This window comes from Cebus imitator, unplaced genomic scaffold (assembly GCF_001604975.1).
Source record: "Cebus imitator isolate Cc_AM_T3 unplaced genomic scaffold, Cebus_imitator-1.0 Scaffold12, whole genome shotgun sequence".
Lineage (NCBI taxonomy): Eukaryota > Metazoa > Chordata > Mammalia > Primates > Cebidae > Cebus > Cebus imitator.
In genome coordinates, this window is record NW_016107327.1 from 521,593 (window position 1) to 534,996 (window position 13,404).

General features: G+C 36.0%; 1 protein-coding gene and 1 long non-coding RNA gene across 2 annotated transcripts in view; one reads left to right on the forward strand and one right to left on the reverse strand.

Moving 5' to 3' along the window:
* DSG4 (desmoglein 4) overlaps positions 1–5,362 on the reverse strand; it is a 35,849-nt gene extending 30,487 nt beyond the window's left edge. Inside the window, exon 1 of the mRNA XM_017497709.2 lies at positions 5,072–5,362. Within this exon, the coding sequence (XP_017353198.1) occupies positions 5,072–5,119 (48 nt within the window). The 5' untranslated portion in view covers positions 5,120–5,362. The remainder of the gene's footprint in view (positions 1–5,071) is intronic.
* The window catches only part of LOC119466921, a 117,383-nt gene that overhangs the window by 40,749 nt on the left and 63,230 nt on the right, over positions 1–13,404 (forward strand). The window lies entirely within an intron of this gene.

Sequence of the window (13,404 nt, forward strand, 5' to 3'; positions counted from 1 at the left end):
AGGCATCATCCGCACCTGAGGCCCTGAGTAAAAGACACACACAGAGAATGGAAATGGCTGAGCCAGCCATCACAGTGGTAGAGTACTAGAAAAGGGAGTTGGAAACACATACTGTTGAGGGAGCAGCATAACCCGGAGAGACGCGTGGTATCCTAAATGTATTACAGTCTCTGTGGGCCTGGTTGACGAGGGGTCCCTGTCTCCCTTTATTTTTGGATGTCCTTTTGATAGGTTGCATTAATGGAAAAAACTTGAACAGGACTTTCAGTATAAAAGTGCTTAAGAAACTAAAATTTATGTCTGTGCTAATTTCGAGAAAGAAATGAAGAGTAAGACATAGACCTAGAAAGAGTGACATGTTCAAACAGGAGGCAAGCAGGAAAATGAAAAAAGATATTGGGATGAATTATTCAATATAAAGTAAGAATGACTAGAATTGGGCATTGACCCAGAGGGGGAAGGGAGTCAATGCTGGCAGAGTTGAAAGAGTTTTGGGTTCACATCCTGACTGTCCCAATTATAAGCTGTCCTACTAATTTATCCCATGAAATTAAAAAAAAATTGTAACATTTACCTTTCAGGACTTTTGTAATCTATTCAAAGGGTTTTGTTAACTGTGAAATGTTTTGTTAGTGTTAGGTATTGGGATGGCAAGGCAATGGCTGGCAGCTTCAGAAAACCACCAACTCCTCATCTCCAATTGAAACACTCGCGCTCTCTTTAAAGCCAACCAACTACATTACAGTTGCTCATCAACGTGAGGCTGGGAAATATATGATGAAGTGACTTGGTAAGAAAGATAAGTTGGAAACTAAACTCATTCATTCGCTGAAACATTTTCACTGATAACGTGTGTGACAGACACTGTTCTCTGTGTGCAAGACAAGTTTTGACCTGTAATAATGTATATATTCCAGAGAGGAATAATAGCATAGGCCATATTCTAGTGTCATGTAACTTTTGGAAAATTGCAGAAAATTTTCTGGGTCTTGTCTTTTCTTTTAATACTTACTTCTAGAGAGAATACAATGATTTTATATAAGATACGGAGAAGACATTATATAGTATGTTCTTCTTGCAGTATTGGAATAGATATTATTCTCTTACATCCTGAATGTATTTAGAGTAGTACCTACAGAACAGGGCTATTTTTTCATCTCTGTGACTTACCTTTTTGAGTAAGTAGTCAGTTTTGAAGTCATCCGCATATGTAGGACCAACTTATTAATAAGCAGTTCTTGCCTGAATAATACTTATAATAATAATTGAGTAAAGCACTTACCATCCTACCAGGTCTATGGTAGAGTGCCAAGTTCAAGCCTAATTATACCACTTTTTATAATTGAAGGTGTATCAAAAATGGCATTTTAGTTTGTAAGCTATGTAATTTTCTGTGTAGAAAAGAAGGGCAAACATTTCTCATGCAAGTTACACCTGAAGGCTTCCCTCCAGGCACCCTCGTCACACACCCTATAAACAGAGCTGCTTTCCACGAGTGAGGAATTCCAACTGTGCCTCCACTTGGGGAAGGGAAGGAAACATGACCGCAGCTTAAACAATGGTTTCACTGCTCTGTAAGGAACTCCTCCGTGGATACTTAAGAACTAGAAAAGAGCCATCAGACTAAGTACTCAGGATTCAGAAGCTATCCCCCACAAAAAAGTATCTCTAAAAAAAGGAAAAGGGTCATAGAGTCCCAAGAACCATGAAATACTCTTGGGGCAGGACTTTTATCCCATAAGTCAATAGATAGATATTATTGAGAAAGCCATAGTAAGTTATAGATCATGGTAATACTAGATATCTCTTGAGATATAAAACTTTTTTTATATGACGTTCTCACCATGGACTCTGCAGGGATTAAAAGGCAAAAATATAAATTTTTCCACTTATTTAAAATACACTTAGTAATTCCTTAGACACTTATATCCACAAAACAATAATAGAGTTGAGATTTGCTTCGATGTAACCTTTGGGGCGATGAGTACATTCTTTCTGTAATAAGCAGTACTGAAACCAATCATTTAAAGCAATCTAGGGTATCTGTTTAGTGCAAATATAAAACCAAATCAGATAAGGTGTTTTTCTCTCCATCATTGTATTTCTGGAAATTTGCCTGACAAGTAAATAAAAACAAATTTCTGTTCCACACTTCAGAATAACACATTTGAGTGCATGTGAGAACTGAATAGATAAGTGGCTAAGTTAGTTTTAAATATGTTTTCAAATTTTGATGCCTGCTTTCAACTTGCAATGAGATAATAGCTACATTTAGCCACCTACCTTCATTACTTTCAAGAATCAGACTATTTAATGGAGTGTTTACATCTTATATGTAGCATGAATGGCCACATATTATCTGATAGATAGTTGTCTTTTATGATCTTTTCAACTTGATATAATATAGGCCTCTTCCAGCTAATAACTGTCCTGCCTTAAGTAACTCCTTCCTAATAAAATCTATATAATCTATAGCATTACCTAAATCTTCAGATTCTGTAGCCAAAGTTATAAAAACTATTTATGAGCCAGAAATGAACTTCTACTACCTAAGTATTCAGTGGGGATAATTTTAGAATTACAGAGTTCCTATAGCGGAAGCAACTTAATATCATCATGTCTAACTGTGTATTCTCACATGGGGTAAAAGGAAGCTCTGAGAAGCTAGGTGCTTTTGCCAAAGTTACACAGCCACTTTGAAGAGGAGCCGTGATTCAAACCTGGGACTTCTTAGTCTTGATTCACTGTTGATTGTACCTCACCACCCTATCTGTTTTATAGGAGAAGAATACGGTAAGCATCGTGTTAGGACGAAAATGCCAAATAACTCGTGATAAAATCAGTGTCTTATTGTAACCCAGAGTTTTGAGTACCTTTTACTGGTTAGCCAGTCAGAACTTTGTTTAAAGCACTCTTTGCGGTTGAGATGTAGCTGACACAAAGTACCTGTGAGTCTCTGAGAAGCTGCCACACCCTCATTAGTGTAAGCTACAGTGATGCCCCAGAGAGTCTTTGATTTAGTTAATGAAGAAGGGACAGAGTTTATGTTCAGGAAATTAGAGACAAGTAGGCATGCCTCCTTTTCTATAATATCTATAACATCATATAGATTCTTCTTAAACAATCCTTGCATTTGTTTCGATTTTGAAAGATGCTAGAAGTCTCTGCCTCTCAACTTCAGACATTATTGATATGGTAAGGGATCTGTTAGACATGCATAAAGAAAAAATACATAAATAACTTTTTCACAATTACCATGAAATGTCAAATGCAAAGGCTTCAATATTAATGAGGAGTAGGAGGAATTAAGTATCAAAAACACTGATATTACCAGGGAAAATAAATGAATACTACCAAAAAAAGATCATGAGAGTCTGAAATATAATACTCTTTCAAGATCAAGGAGAAGAAGATCAACTCTTTAATTAAATAATTAATATTATCATAAAACATGCCTCTGCAGAAGGCAATGGGAGTCAAGATTTAGTGCTCAGAAGTTGCCTCTAAAATCTTGACACATACAGATTTCCTTACAGAAAACCAAAAGTTTATTTGAGTCAAAGCATGAATATACTCATAGGAGTATAGCAAGAGGCATATCCTAGTGACTTACTATTTCTGTTGAAGACCAAGTCCGATTCTTGCCTCTTCTTTTAGTGACATTTACTTTATTTAGTAAATAAATAACGATCATTGTAACAGAATATTGACCTTCTGTCTGTTGTTTTTAAGTTTAAAAATATTTTTCAAAAATAGTCTTGTTTAATAATCTGTCTCCTAAACTCAGAGGATGCAGTATTCTACCACCATTCTCAGGTTCTCTCCTGAGCTTGGGGTTGTGTGCCCTTTGGCAGTGTTTGGTTCCTGCACTGCTGTTGAAGTTTAGAAACGTGAATTCCAGAAGAGCAGCTCCTCTCACTGTGCCTACCGGACAACGATGTGCTCCCATCTCTCCTAGCTCTAGCTGCCTTCTGTCTCTTAAACTGATGTCCAGAGGAGTCTGGTATAATTGCCACTTGCCTAAGAATAGGATGGGAATAATTTTATAAGCTTATGTTGTAGCACCAATGTGGATACTCCTGGGAGATTGAAGTGTGGCCAGCTATCATGCATTTGTCTTAATTTACTTTGAAAAATTAGTACAGTTTCCTAATAATCCTGTCCTCTTATCTTTCCACTTATTTTTCTCAGCTGTTTGGACTAAATTGTTCTATCATTTAATCATCAGTAGACTTTAATCTAATCTAGTTTAATTGATTCTTTAAATAAACATTTCTAAATGAATTGGCAATAGTTTGGTGATTGGCCAACTGGAATTTTGTTCTTCTTTGGACTTGGAATTCTCTCTTGCTAGGGCAGGATACTTGCTATGCATGCTGACTGTCTGGAAGTCACGTCACACCTTGGACACCCAAAGCTTAGAGGAAAGCAATATAATATCCAAAATGCCATGTTTACTGTAAAGAAATAGATAGTTTAAATATTTCTTTGCTGGCCTGTAGGAATGCATTAATAATTCCAGAAAAGGTTTGCCTTGGTGGCTGAGCTTCAATTTTCTTTAGCAATATCTGACTGGAAAAAATTCTCATGACTTAAATATTTTATTATTAGTTGCAATGTAATTTCAATGTATCATTCGTCCACTTTGAAAGAAACTCAAAGGGAAATGACTAGTGAAGGGAAATGGGCTTGATTCACTTCCCTTCAAATTTAGAACTCATTTGCACTGGAAGTTTTCACAGCAATCTATCTGATTTATTTATATGATCATAGAATATAAATTTTATTTCCAAGTTAAAATTTTAGAATTGTCCTAGCATTTAAAGTGAAGTAGATTATGTCTCTGAGGACATATAAAGTTAATTCAGTCAGATTCTCACTCTACTTCTCTATGACATTTGGTCCCTCATGCACAGAGAGTTGTTGGAAATTAACAGAGGCTGGACTCCTAGAACTCTCTTTGCAGGAAGGGGATTAAAAATGGAATAAATCCCATGTAGAAAGTCCAACAGCTGACAGAGACAAGACCTTGAGGCTGCATTTCCTTCCCACGTCTTTAAATTCTACTTACCATTAGAATGATCAAAAGGCAAATGTTTCTGAAGAAGAGCCAATCCATTCTTTTGGGTTTCTCTTGTACACAAATCCTGTGAGATTCAGTCTGAGCCCTCGTCTTCTGGGTCCTGAATTCCGCTCTACAGCAAGATGTGCTTTGAGGCGCCCTTTTAGGAGGGCATGGGTGATAACTCTGGTGCTCTCTGGGCAGAGAGATGAAGATATTCTATAATGACTCTGTTTCCCCACCCCAAACTCTCAGGCTGGTCTGGAAGACTGGCATTGTTTGGGCTCTGGGTAAGAATTTAGACACACCTTGATTCTTATTGCAATGAAACCCTTTGTTGGACACCAAAGGAAAACCTTACAGAGTGAGGACAAGATTTACAGGGAAGATAGCCAATGAATAATAAATTACTCACAACATAAAAAATAATTAAAATGCTAGGGCCTATCATCATGCTGAATAAAATTAGAAGCCTTCTTCTTACTTCCAACATTGTAAAAGCAAAATTACATATACTGACAACACATACACACATGTGTCCACTACAGAATCAACATCAAGGAATGATACTTCTAGCAGAAGCCGTTGTTGAAAGTCATCAGGTCTCAAGTATGGTATAGGAAGAAAGAATAATGAAGCTCATCTCAATTTAGTTGATTCCTGCTTCTCTCTTTAAAATGTCTTGTGGTTGAACTGCACTCTCAATTTTAAAGATGTTCTGAAATAACAAAGTTAAGATGAAGAAACTCTGATTTAACGAGTACCAGAGTGTTTGTTTCCATACTTTGGCATTTTCTTTCTTGATTATTCAGTCAAACCTCTATGATGTGATATCTACAAAATCATTTTAAAGTAACTACTATACAACATTCTCATATCTCATGGTATAATCATCAATTAAAAAGTATATAATATGGGTGAGGAACACCTTTTAAACCATGACAAATATTTATTAAGGAGAAACTGAAGTTGGAAACATGAGAATTTAAAGGAAAAAAGCCCAGAATGGGATCTGGATATTTTTGAATATTATTCCCTCCACATTTTTTTATGTCTCCCTTTTCCTTTGTTAGTATGGGTTTGAAATAGAGTATAAAGTCTCCTGATACAAAAATTGCAGGCTGGCAGCAACATCAATAAACTTAAAAGAAAATACAGTTAACTGTCTCTGATTGATAGACAATACATGTTGGTTGGAGAATTTCAAAGGGAGACTGCCTCTTGTCTTCATTATCCCATCGCTGTAATTCAGAAACAAGGTCGGCCCTGGTAATAGAATGTATTCTAAGTAGTGCTTAGTCTCTTGAGAAAAGTAGTTTTAGCATTTTTGGAAGCCAGAGAAAGAAATTTATTTTTGCATTATTTCAAGTCATGTTGAATTAGATAATTTGATTTGTCTAAGAGAATTAATGAAACAAGTCTAGATCCTTATGTGACATTGCTTTTCACAAGAGAAAAACAGCATTCTTATCTATTGTTGTGTTTGAAGGAGATATTTCACAAAGGTTTCTACATTTTGTTTACACTATAGATGATTTATTCTGAAATATAAGATTTTCTATCAGCTGGGAGCAGTGGCTCATGACTGTAATCCTAGCACTTTGGGAGGCCAAGGTGGGTGGATCACCTGAGGTCAGGAGTCCGAGACCAAGCCTGGCCAACATGGTGAAACCCCGTCTCTACTAAAAACACACAAAAATTAGCCTGGTGTTGTGATGGGTGGCTGTAATCCTGGCTACTCAGGAGGCTACGGCCGGAGAATCACTTGAACCTGGGAGCTGGAGGTTGCAGTGAGCCGAGATCATGCCACTGCACTCCAGCCTGGGCAACAAGAGTGAAACTCCATCACACACACACACACACACACACACACACACACACACAAAGATTTTCTATCTACTTAACTGCTATTTGTTGGATGAATTTTAAAGAAAAGAAACAGGAAGCAATAGAAATGGGTACTAGATCATATATGTGGATACCTCTAGCGTTCTCCATTTGAAACTCCTAAATTCAGTGGTATCCAGAATTTGAATCCAGGTTATAATCATGAGCATATTTAAAAAATTATTCAATAACTAAGGGGTAACTACCTGAAGCCCCATCATTTCATTTCTATTTACTCCTTGGATAGTTGTGGGAATCTTTTTTTTTTTTTTTTTTAGCGATAGAATCTTTCTCTGTTTCTCAGGCTGGAGTGCAATAGTGGTCTGATCACAGCTCATGGCAGCCTCTGCCTCCTGGGTTCACGTGATCCTCCCACCTCAGCCTCTCAAGTATCTGAGTTTACTTGAGAGTTTACATCGCTACAAAAACTTTTAAAAATTAGCCAAGTATACCACATTTGCCTAATTTTTAAAAGTTTTTGTAGCGATGAGTTCTGGCTATATTGTCCAGGCTGGTCTCAAACTCTTGGGATTAAGTGATCCTCCTGCCTTGACCTCCCAAAGTGCTAGGATTACAGATGTGAGCTATTGTGCCTGACAGGGGATGATTTTACAGTGGAATTCCCAAAGATAAAACTTGGTTATGGTTCTGCACTTGTGTAGCTAAAGAGTAGCTACTTCTGTTTCTCTTGAAGAGTATCAGCCATTATAGAAACAGAGCATAAAATACTAATGCTTAAAGATACCACAGAGCTCATATAATCTGATCTCTCCTCTCTTCCTTCTCTTACCCATGTTATAGTGATAATCCAGAGAGGCTGTGCAGTTTATTAGGGCCAAATATAGGCAAGAATTTCATCTCCTCCTTCATAGTCAGTTTATATAAGTACCAAGTCACTTTTCAGTAGTAGCTACATATGTGAAGGCAAAATAATTCATGGTTAAACACTATTAGCTTTAAAAAAAAACCTTCCTGTACTTTAGAGTTTACTGAACTGTTGATTGTATGAGCTGAATATTTTTTAGCAAATTATTTATAGTATTTATTTTTGATGCTAAACCAATGACATTTCATTTGCTTAGATGAAACAGTACATTGATTTTTAGGGATGCTTTTGATATTTAATTATTGTTCTTATGCTTCTGTAATATTGCACAAAGTGGGAAGGCATTTTTATCCTTCACATCACATCTGTGTAGAACACAGTGAGAGCTTTAACATCTGTACTTTTCAAATCAATGTCACAGAAAGCAGGAAATTCAATATGTGCCAATGCAAGTTCTCTTTGAAAAAAAGTAATGCAATTTATACAGAGATATTACAAAATGACATTAGGGCAAACTTTTCTATTAAATTATTTTAGTCTAGCATTACTATTGGATATCATTTAAATAGCCAAGGGCAATTCTATTTCTTGAAAGCAGGAGTTAGGGGAAAGGAAATTTAAAAAATATTTATGGTCCTAAAATAAGTTTGTCAAATGCAGCACAAGTTGTTTCCAGAGCAGATGCAAGCCAAGGGTTTTCATTAACCTGGACCTGGGGAGGGGCAGACAAAAGGTAAACAAGGTTTGTCAAGGTTTTGACCTAGAGTCATTGCTGTGAATACATGTCTGTTCATCTGCCACACTGAAGATAAATATCCAGTCCCCTCATTAAAGTCAACTTATGTATGGCAACAAGGGGCTGGCCAACCAGGTTATTTAGTGGGTGTTAGAAATTATAGAGATTAAATGTCAGTTTCCTGAAGAGTTATGTTAATTCCATAAAGATGATGTTAGTTTACACCCTAAAATCATACCTACATCCTGACAGAGATGCCTTGTTGATTATCTCTGTGACTTCACAGATAGGTTTTTATAAACAATTCTGCTTTCTGTATTAGTTTGTTGTTGTATTCCAAATAAGTGAAGACAGAACAGTGTGGCTTCTAGCTCTATATTTTAAAAAGCATATTACTTACATACTTATTGCATACTTGCTATATACTTATCTTGGAAATATCATCTTAGTTTGCCTCCTGCCTCCTGATGACTACAGTGGCAGCCATTCAACAGTGTGATAATTGCTTATATGCCACTCTGGCCTCTTCGGAGATGCTAGCAGTGCCCCTCTTATGGCAAAGTTGTAACGCGTTCATGGTTAACCTTTGATGCTGTTAGATATATATCTGCAGCCTTGACTATGGAATCTGGTCAGCTCCAGGAATAGGAAGGTCAAAATGTAGGCAGTACTTTTTGAAATATATTTCATAGGCCATTATGTAGAAAATACAGATTTCCTGGCCCCAAATTTAGTGAGTCAGAATCCCTGGGGATGAGATCTAGAATTATTCATTCTTAATGGAGTCTTTAGGTAATTCTGGGGAAGCAGGCTGAAGCTGAAGAACTGTTGAGTCAGGGTAATCACCTGGCCCTCTGGGTGACCTAGGAATAAATGGTGCCATGTAAATAAGAACATTTTTCTTTTTTTGAGACAGGGTTTCCCTCTGTACCCCAGGCTGGAGTGCAGTGGGGCAATCTCGGCATAATGCAAACTCCGCCTCCTGGGTTCAAGTGATTCTCCTGCCTCAGCCTCTTGAGTAGTTGGGATTACAGGCATGTGCCACCAACCATGCCCAGCTAATTTTTTGTATTTTTAATAGAGATGGGGTTTCAACCATATTGGTCAGGCTGGTCTCAAACTCCTGACTTCAAGTGATCTACTTGACTCTGCCTCCCAAAGTGCTGGGATTATAGGCATGAACCACTGCGCCCAGTCAAGAACATTTTTCTAATGTGAATAAAATTAGCATCACTTCATGGGGTGGGCTACGGACTGGGGAGAGATACTGAGTATTTGTATTTCTTTTTATTTGAAATATTTATTTTCTTTTTCCTGGTTTTCCATTGGGCTGCTGATGTCTTTAATGCTGGTTTATAAACACTCAGTATATGAGAGAAACGAGCCTCTGTCATCTGTGTCACAATTATGCTTCACTAATTTGATTTTTTCTTTTGAATTTATTTTGATTTTTTTTGCAATTGATAATGATTATGTTTGCATAGGATAGGTTTTTATAAACAATTCTGCTTTCTGTATTAGTTTGTTGTTGTAATAAATTATCAAACTTAGTGCCTTAAAACCACACAAATTTATTATCTTACCGGTAGTTCTGGAGGTCTGAATTCCAAAATGAATCTTTGGCAAAGTTTGTTCCCGCTAGAGGTTCTTTGGAATGGATGTATTTCCCTGATATTTCCTGCTTGTAGAGGCTGTTTTCATTCTTTGGCTTATGTCCTCCATCCAGCAATCACATCATCTCCACTTCCTTCCTCATGTCTCCTTTATGTTAGCAAATGCACATGAATTCCCTAGGTTGTATCAAGGTGTGGAATTTCTGGGTCATAAGTTAACCTTTTTTTAACCTGCTAGAGAATACCAACTGAGCTCCCATCAACAGTTTGAAGAGAGTTTTCTTTGCTCACCAACACCAATATCAAAAGCACTATTAGATTTTAAATTTTAGCCAATTTTTAGGATGAGTATTATATCTCATTTGCATTTCTCTGATTATTGCCGTGTTGAGCATCTTTGCATACGTCTACTAGCCATTTGAATTTGTCATTTGTTATTGGTATTAATTTTTAATATTAATATTTAATTAGTGTTATTAATATTAAATGTTAACATAAATACTTAATATTTGGGTATTAAAGTATTTTTCCCATTTTAAATTGAATTATTCTCTTTGCTAAAAATAATTTTTAGTGCTCTACATTATGTATATTGATGTGTTATTTGTTGGTTACACACTTTACAAACATTTTTGAACTCATTCTGTAGCTCACCTTTTAAATTTTTTAATGAGCTCTTATCTGAGAAATTCTTATTTTCAATACTCCTTTGTCAATTCTTTCTTTTATAGTTAATGCTCTTATGTCTTGCATAAAAAAGCTTTTTATGTGCCTATAATATATTGCCTTACACGTTTACATCTCTAAATTACCTGGAGATGATTTTTGTAAATGGTATAGGGTCAATTTCATCTTTGTTTTTTTATGGATACTTTAATGTCCTAGCACATTCATTGAAAACAGTGTGTTTTTTGCACTGATTACAATACCAGCTATAATGAGTCAAAACGTGTGAATAAAATAAATAATATACAAATAAATATATTAAAATATTAAAATATTAAATAAAAATAAGTGTTCATAAAAGTTTGTATCTTTTTTAGTTGCATATTCTCCCTTTTTTCTTTTCTGCTTGTCTATTCTTATGCCACTGCTAATTCATTTTAATTGTATAGTTTTGTAGTAAATCTTAATATGTGATAGAGAAAGTTCTGCTTTTCTCCATTCAAGTGTTTTGGCTGTTCTTGGCCAATTGTATTTCCTGTACATTTTAAAATCTGCTATCTGTTTCACAAGTGAACTTGGATTTTGATTATGATTGCAAAATATGTTTCAGCAAATTGGAAAGAATTACGAAATTTTAATTTTGGCTCAAGTATTAGAGTATATAAACAGAAAATGTATCTCTTTTTTTAAAGTTCGTTTAATACAGTTTAATTATTTTTCACTATCAAAGCCTTACAAGACTATTTAAAATACTTATTGTTTGGTGCTTGAGATTTCTTTGATGCTAGTACAAATGTTATATTTCTTGAATTACATTTACTTGCAGATAGAAATACAATTGATTTCAGCCTCTTGATTTTTGTGTCCAGTAATTTTGTTAAATCCGTATTTTAAATTTGAATGATATAGCTGAAGATGCTTTTGGAGTTTTGACTACACAATCATTTAATCTGACAATAATGATAGTTTTCTTTTTCTTCCAGTCCCTATAACCTTTCCTTCCTACTTTTATTTTATTTTATGTTTTTCAGATGGAGTCTTGCTCTGTCACCTAGGCTGGAGGGCAGTGGCACTATCTCAATTCACTGCAACCTCCACGTGGCTCTCAGGTTCAAGCGATTCTCCTGCCTCAGTCTCCTGAGCAGCTGGGACTATAGGCGCACATCACCATGCCCAGCTGATTTTTTGTATTTTTAGTAGAGACAGGGTTTCACTGTGTTAGCCAAGGATGGTCTCGATGTCCTGACCTTGTGATTCGCCTGCCTAGGCCTCCCACAGTGCTGGGGTTACAGGAGTGAGCCACTGCACCCAGCCTCCTTCCTACTTTTTGAACCATTAATACCATGTTAAATGAAGCTATGATAGTGAACACCATTGTCCTTTTATTTCAAAGAGAAAAATTTTAATATTGCACTATCAGGTATGATATTTGTTTTATTGATTCATAGAAATTTTGTATAACGTTAAGAAAATCTCCTGCTCATAATTTGCTAAGAATGTTTATCATAAGAACATGCTGGATTTTAGCTAACATCATGTAGATTGAGAAGATTATATGGTTTTTCTCAATCTATTACTGCATATTACATAAATTGATTTTCTAATGTTCACCTAATCTTGCATTGTTGGTGATAATTCAAATTTGGTCACTAGTATTTTTGATATATTCCTGGATTCAGTTTGTGACTATTTTGTTTAGGAATTTTCCATCCATGTTTATCACAACCAAGATAATGGACATATCCATAATCCCTAAAAGTTTCTCCACGCAACTGTATAATCCTTCCTTCCCACCCTAGTCAGATACCCTATTCCCAGGCAACACTAATATGTTTTCTATCACTAGAGATTAATTTATACTTTACAGAATTATGTATAATGTTATAGATTTATCATAGTATAGTTTATTTTTTTCTATGTGGACTTACACAGTGTGTTCACTTTTTGTTTGACATTTGTCACTCAGCACAATTACTTTGAGATTCATACTCAGAGTTTTGTGCATCAGTAGTTCATTCTTTTTATTGCTGAGTAATATTTAATTGTATAAGTATTGTACAATTTTAAAAATTTGTTCATCTGTTAATGAATATTTGCATTGTTATCAGTTTGGGGCTATCTAAAATAGAGTTGCTATAAAAATTTATGGCCGGGCATGGTGGCTCACACCTGTAATACCAGCACTTTGGGAGGCCGAGATGGGTGGATCACGAGGTCAGGAGATTGAGACCATCCTGGCCAACATGGTGAAACCCCATCTCTACCAAAATACAAAACAGCCAGGCGTGGTGGTGTGCTCCTGTAGTCCCAGCTACTTGGGAGGCTGAGGCAGCAGAATCTCTTGAACCTGGGAGGCGGAGGTTGCAGAGAACCGAGATTGTGCCGCTGTACTCTAGCCCAGGTGACAGAGCTAGACTCCATCTCAAAAGAAAAAAAATTGTTTACACATCTCTGTACAGATTTATATACATTAATTTCTTTTATTCATTTCTCTTGGGTAAATTACCTGGGAGTAGAATGGCTGAGTCATGGTGTAGATCCATGTTTAACATTTTAAGAAACTGCCAAACTGTTTTCCAAACTTGAGGTATCATTTTACTTTCCACTAGCACTT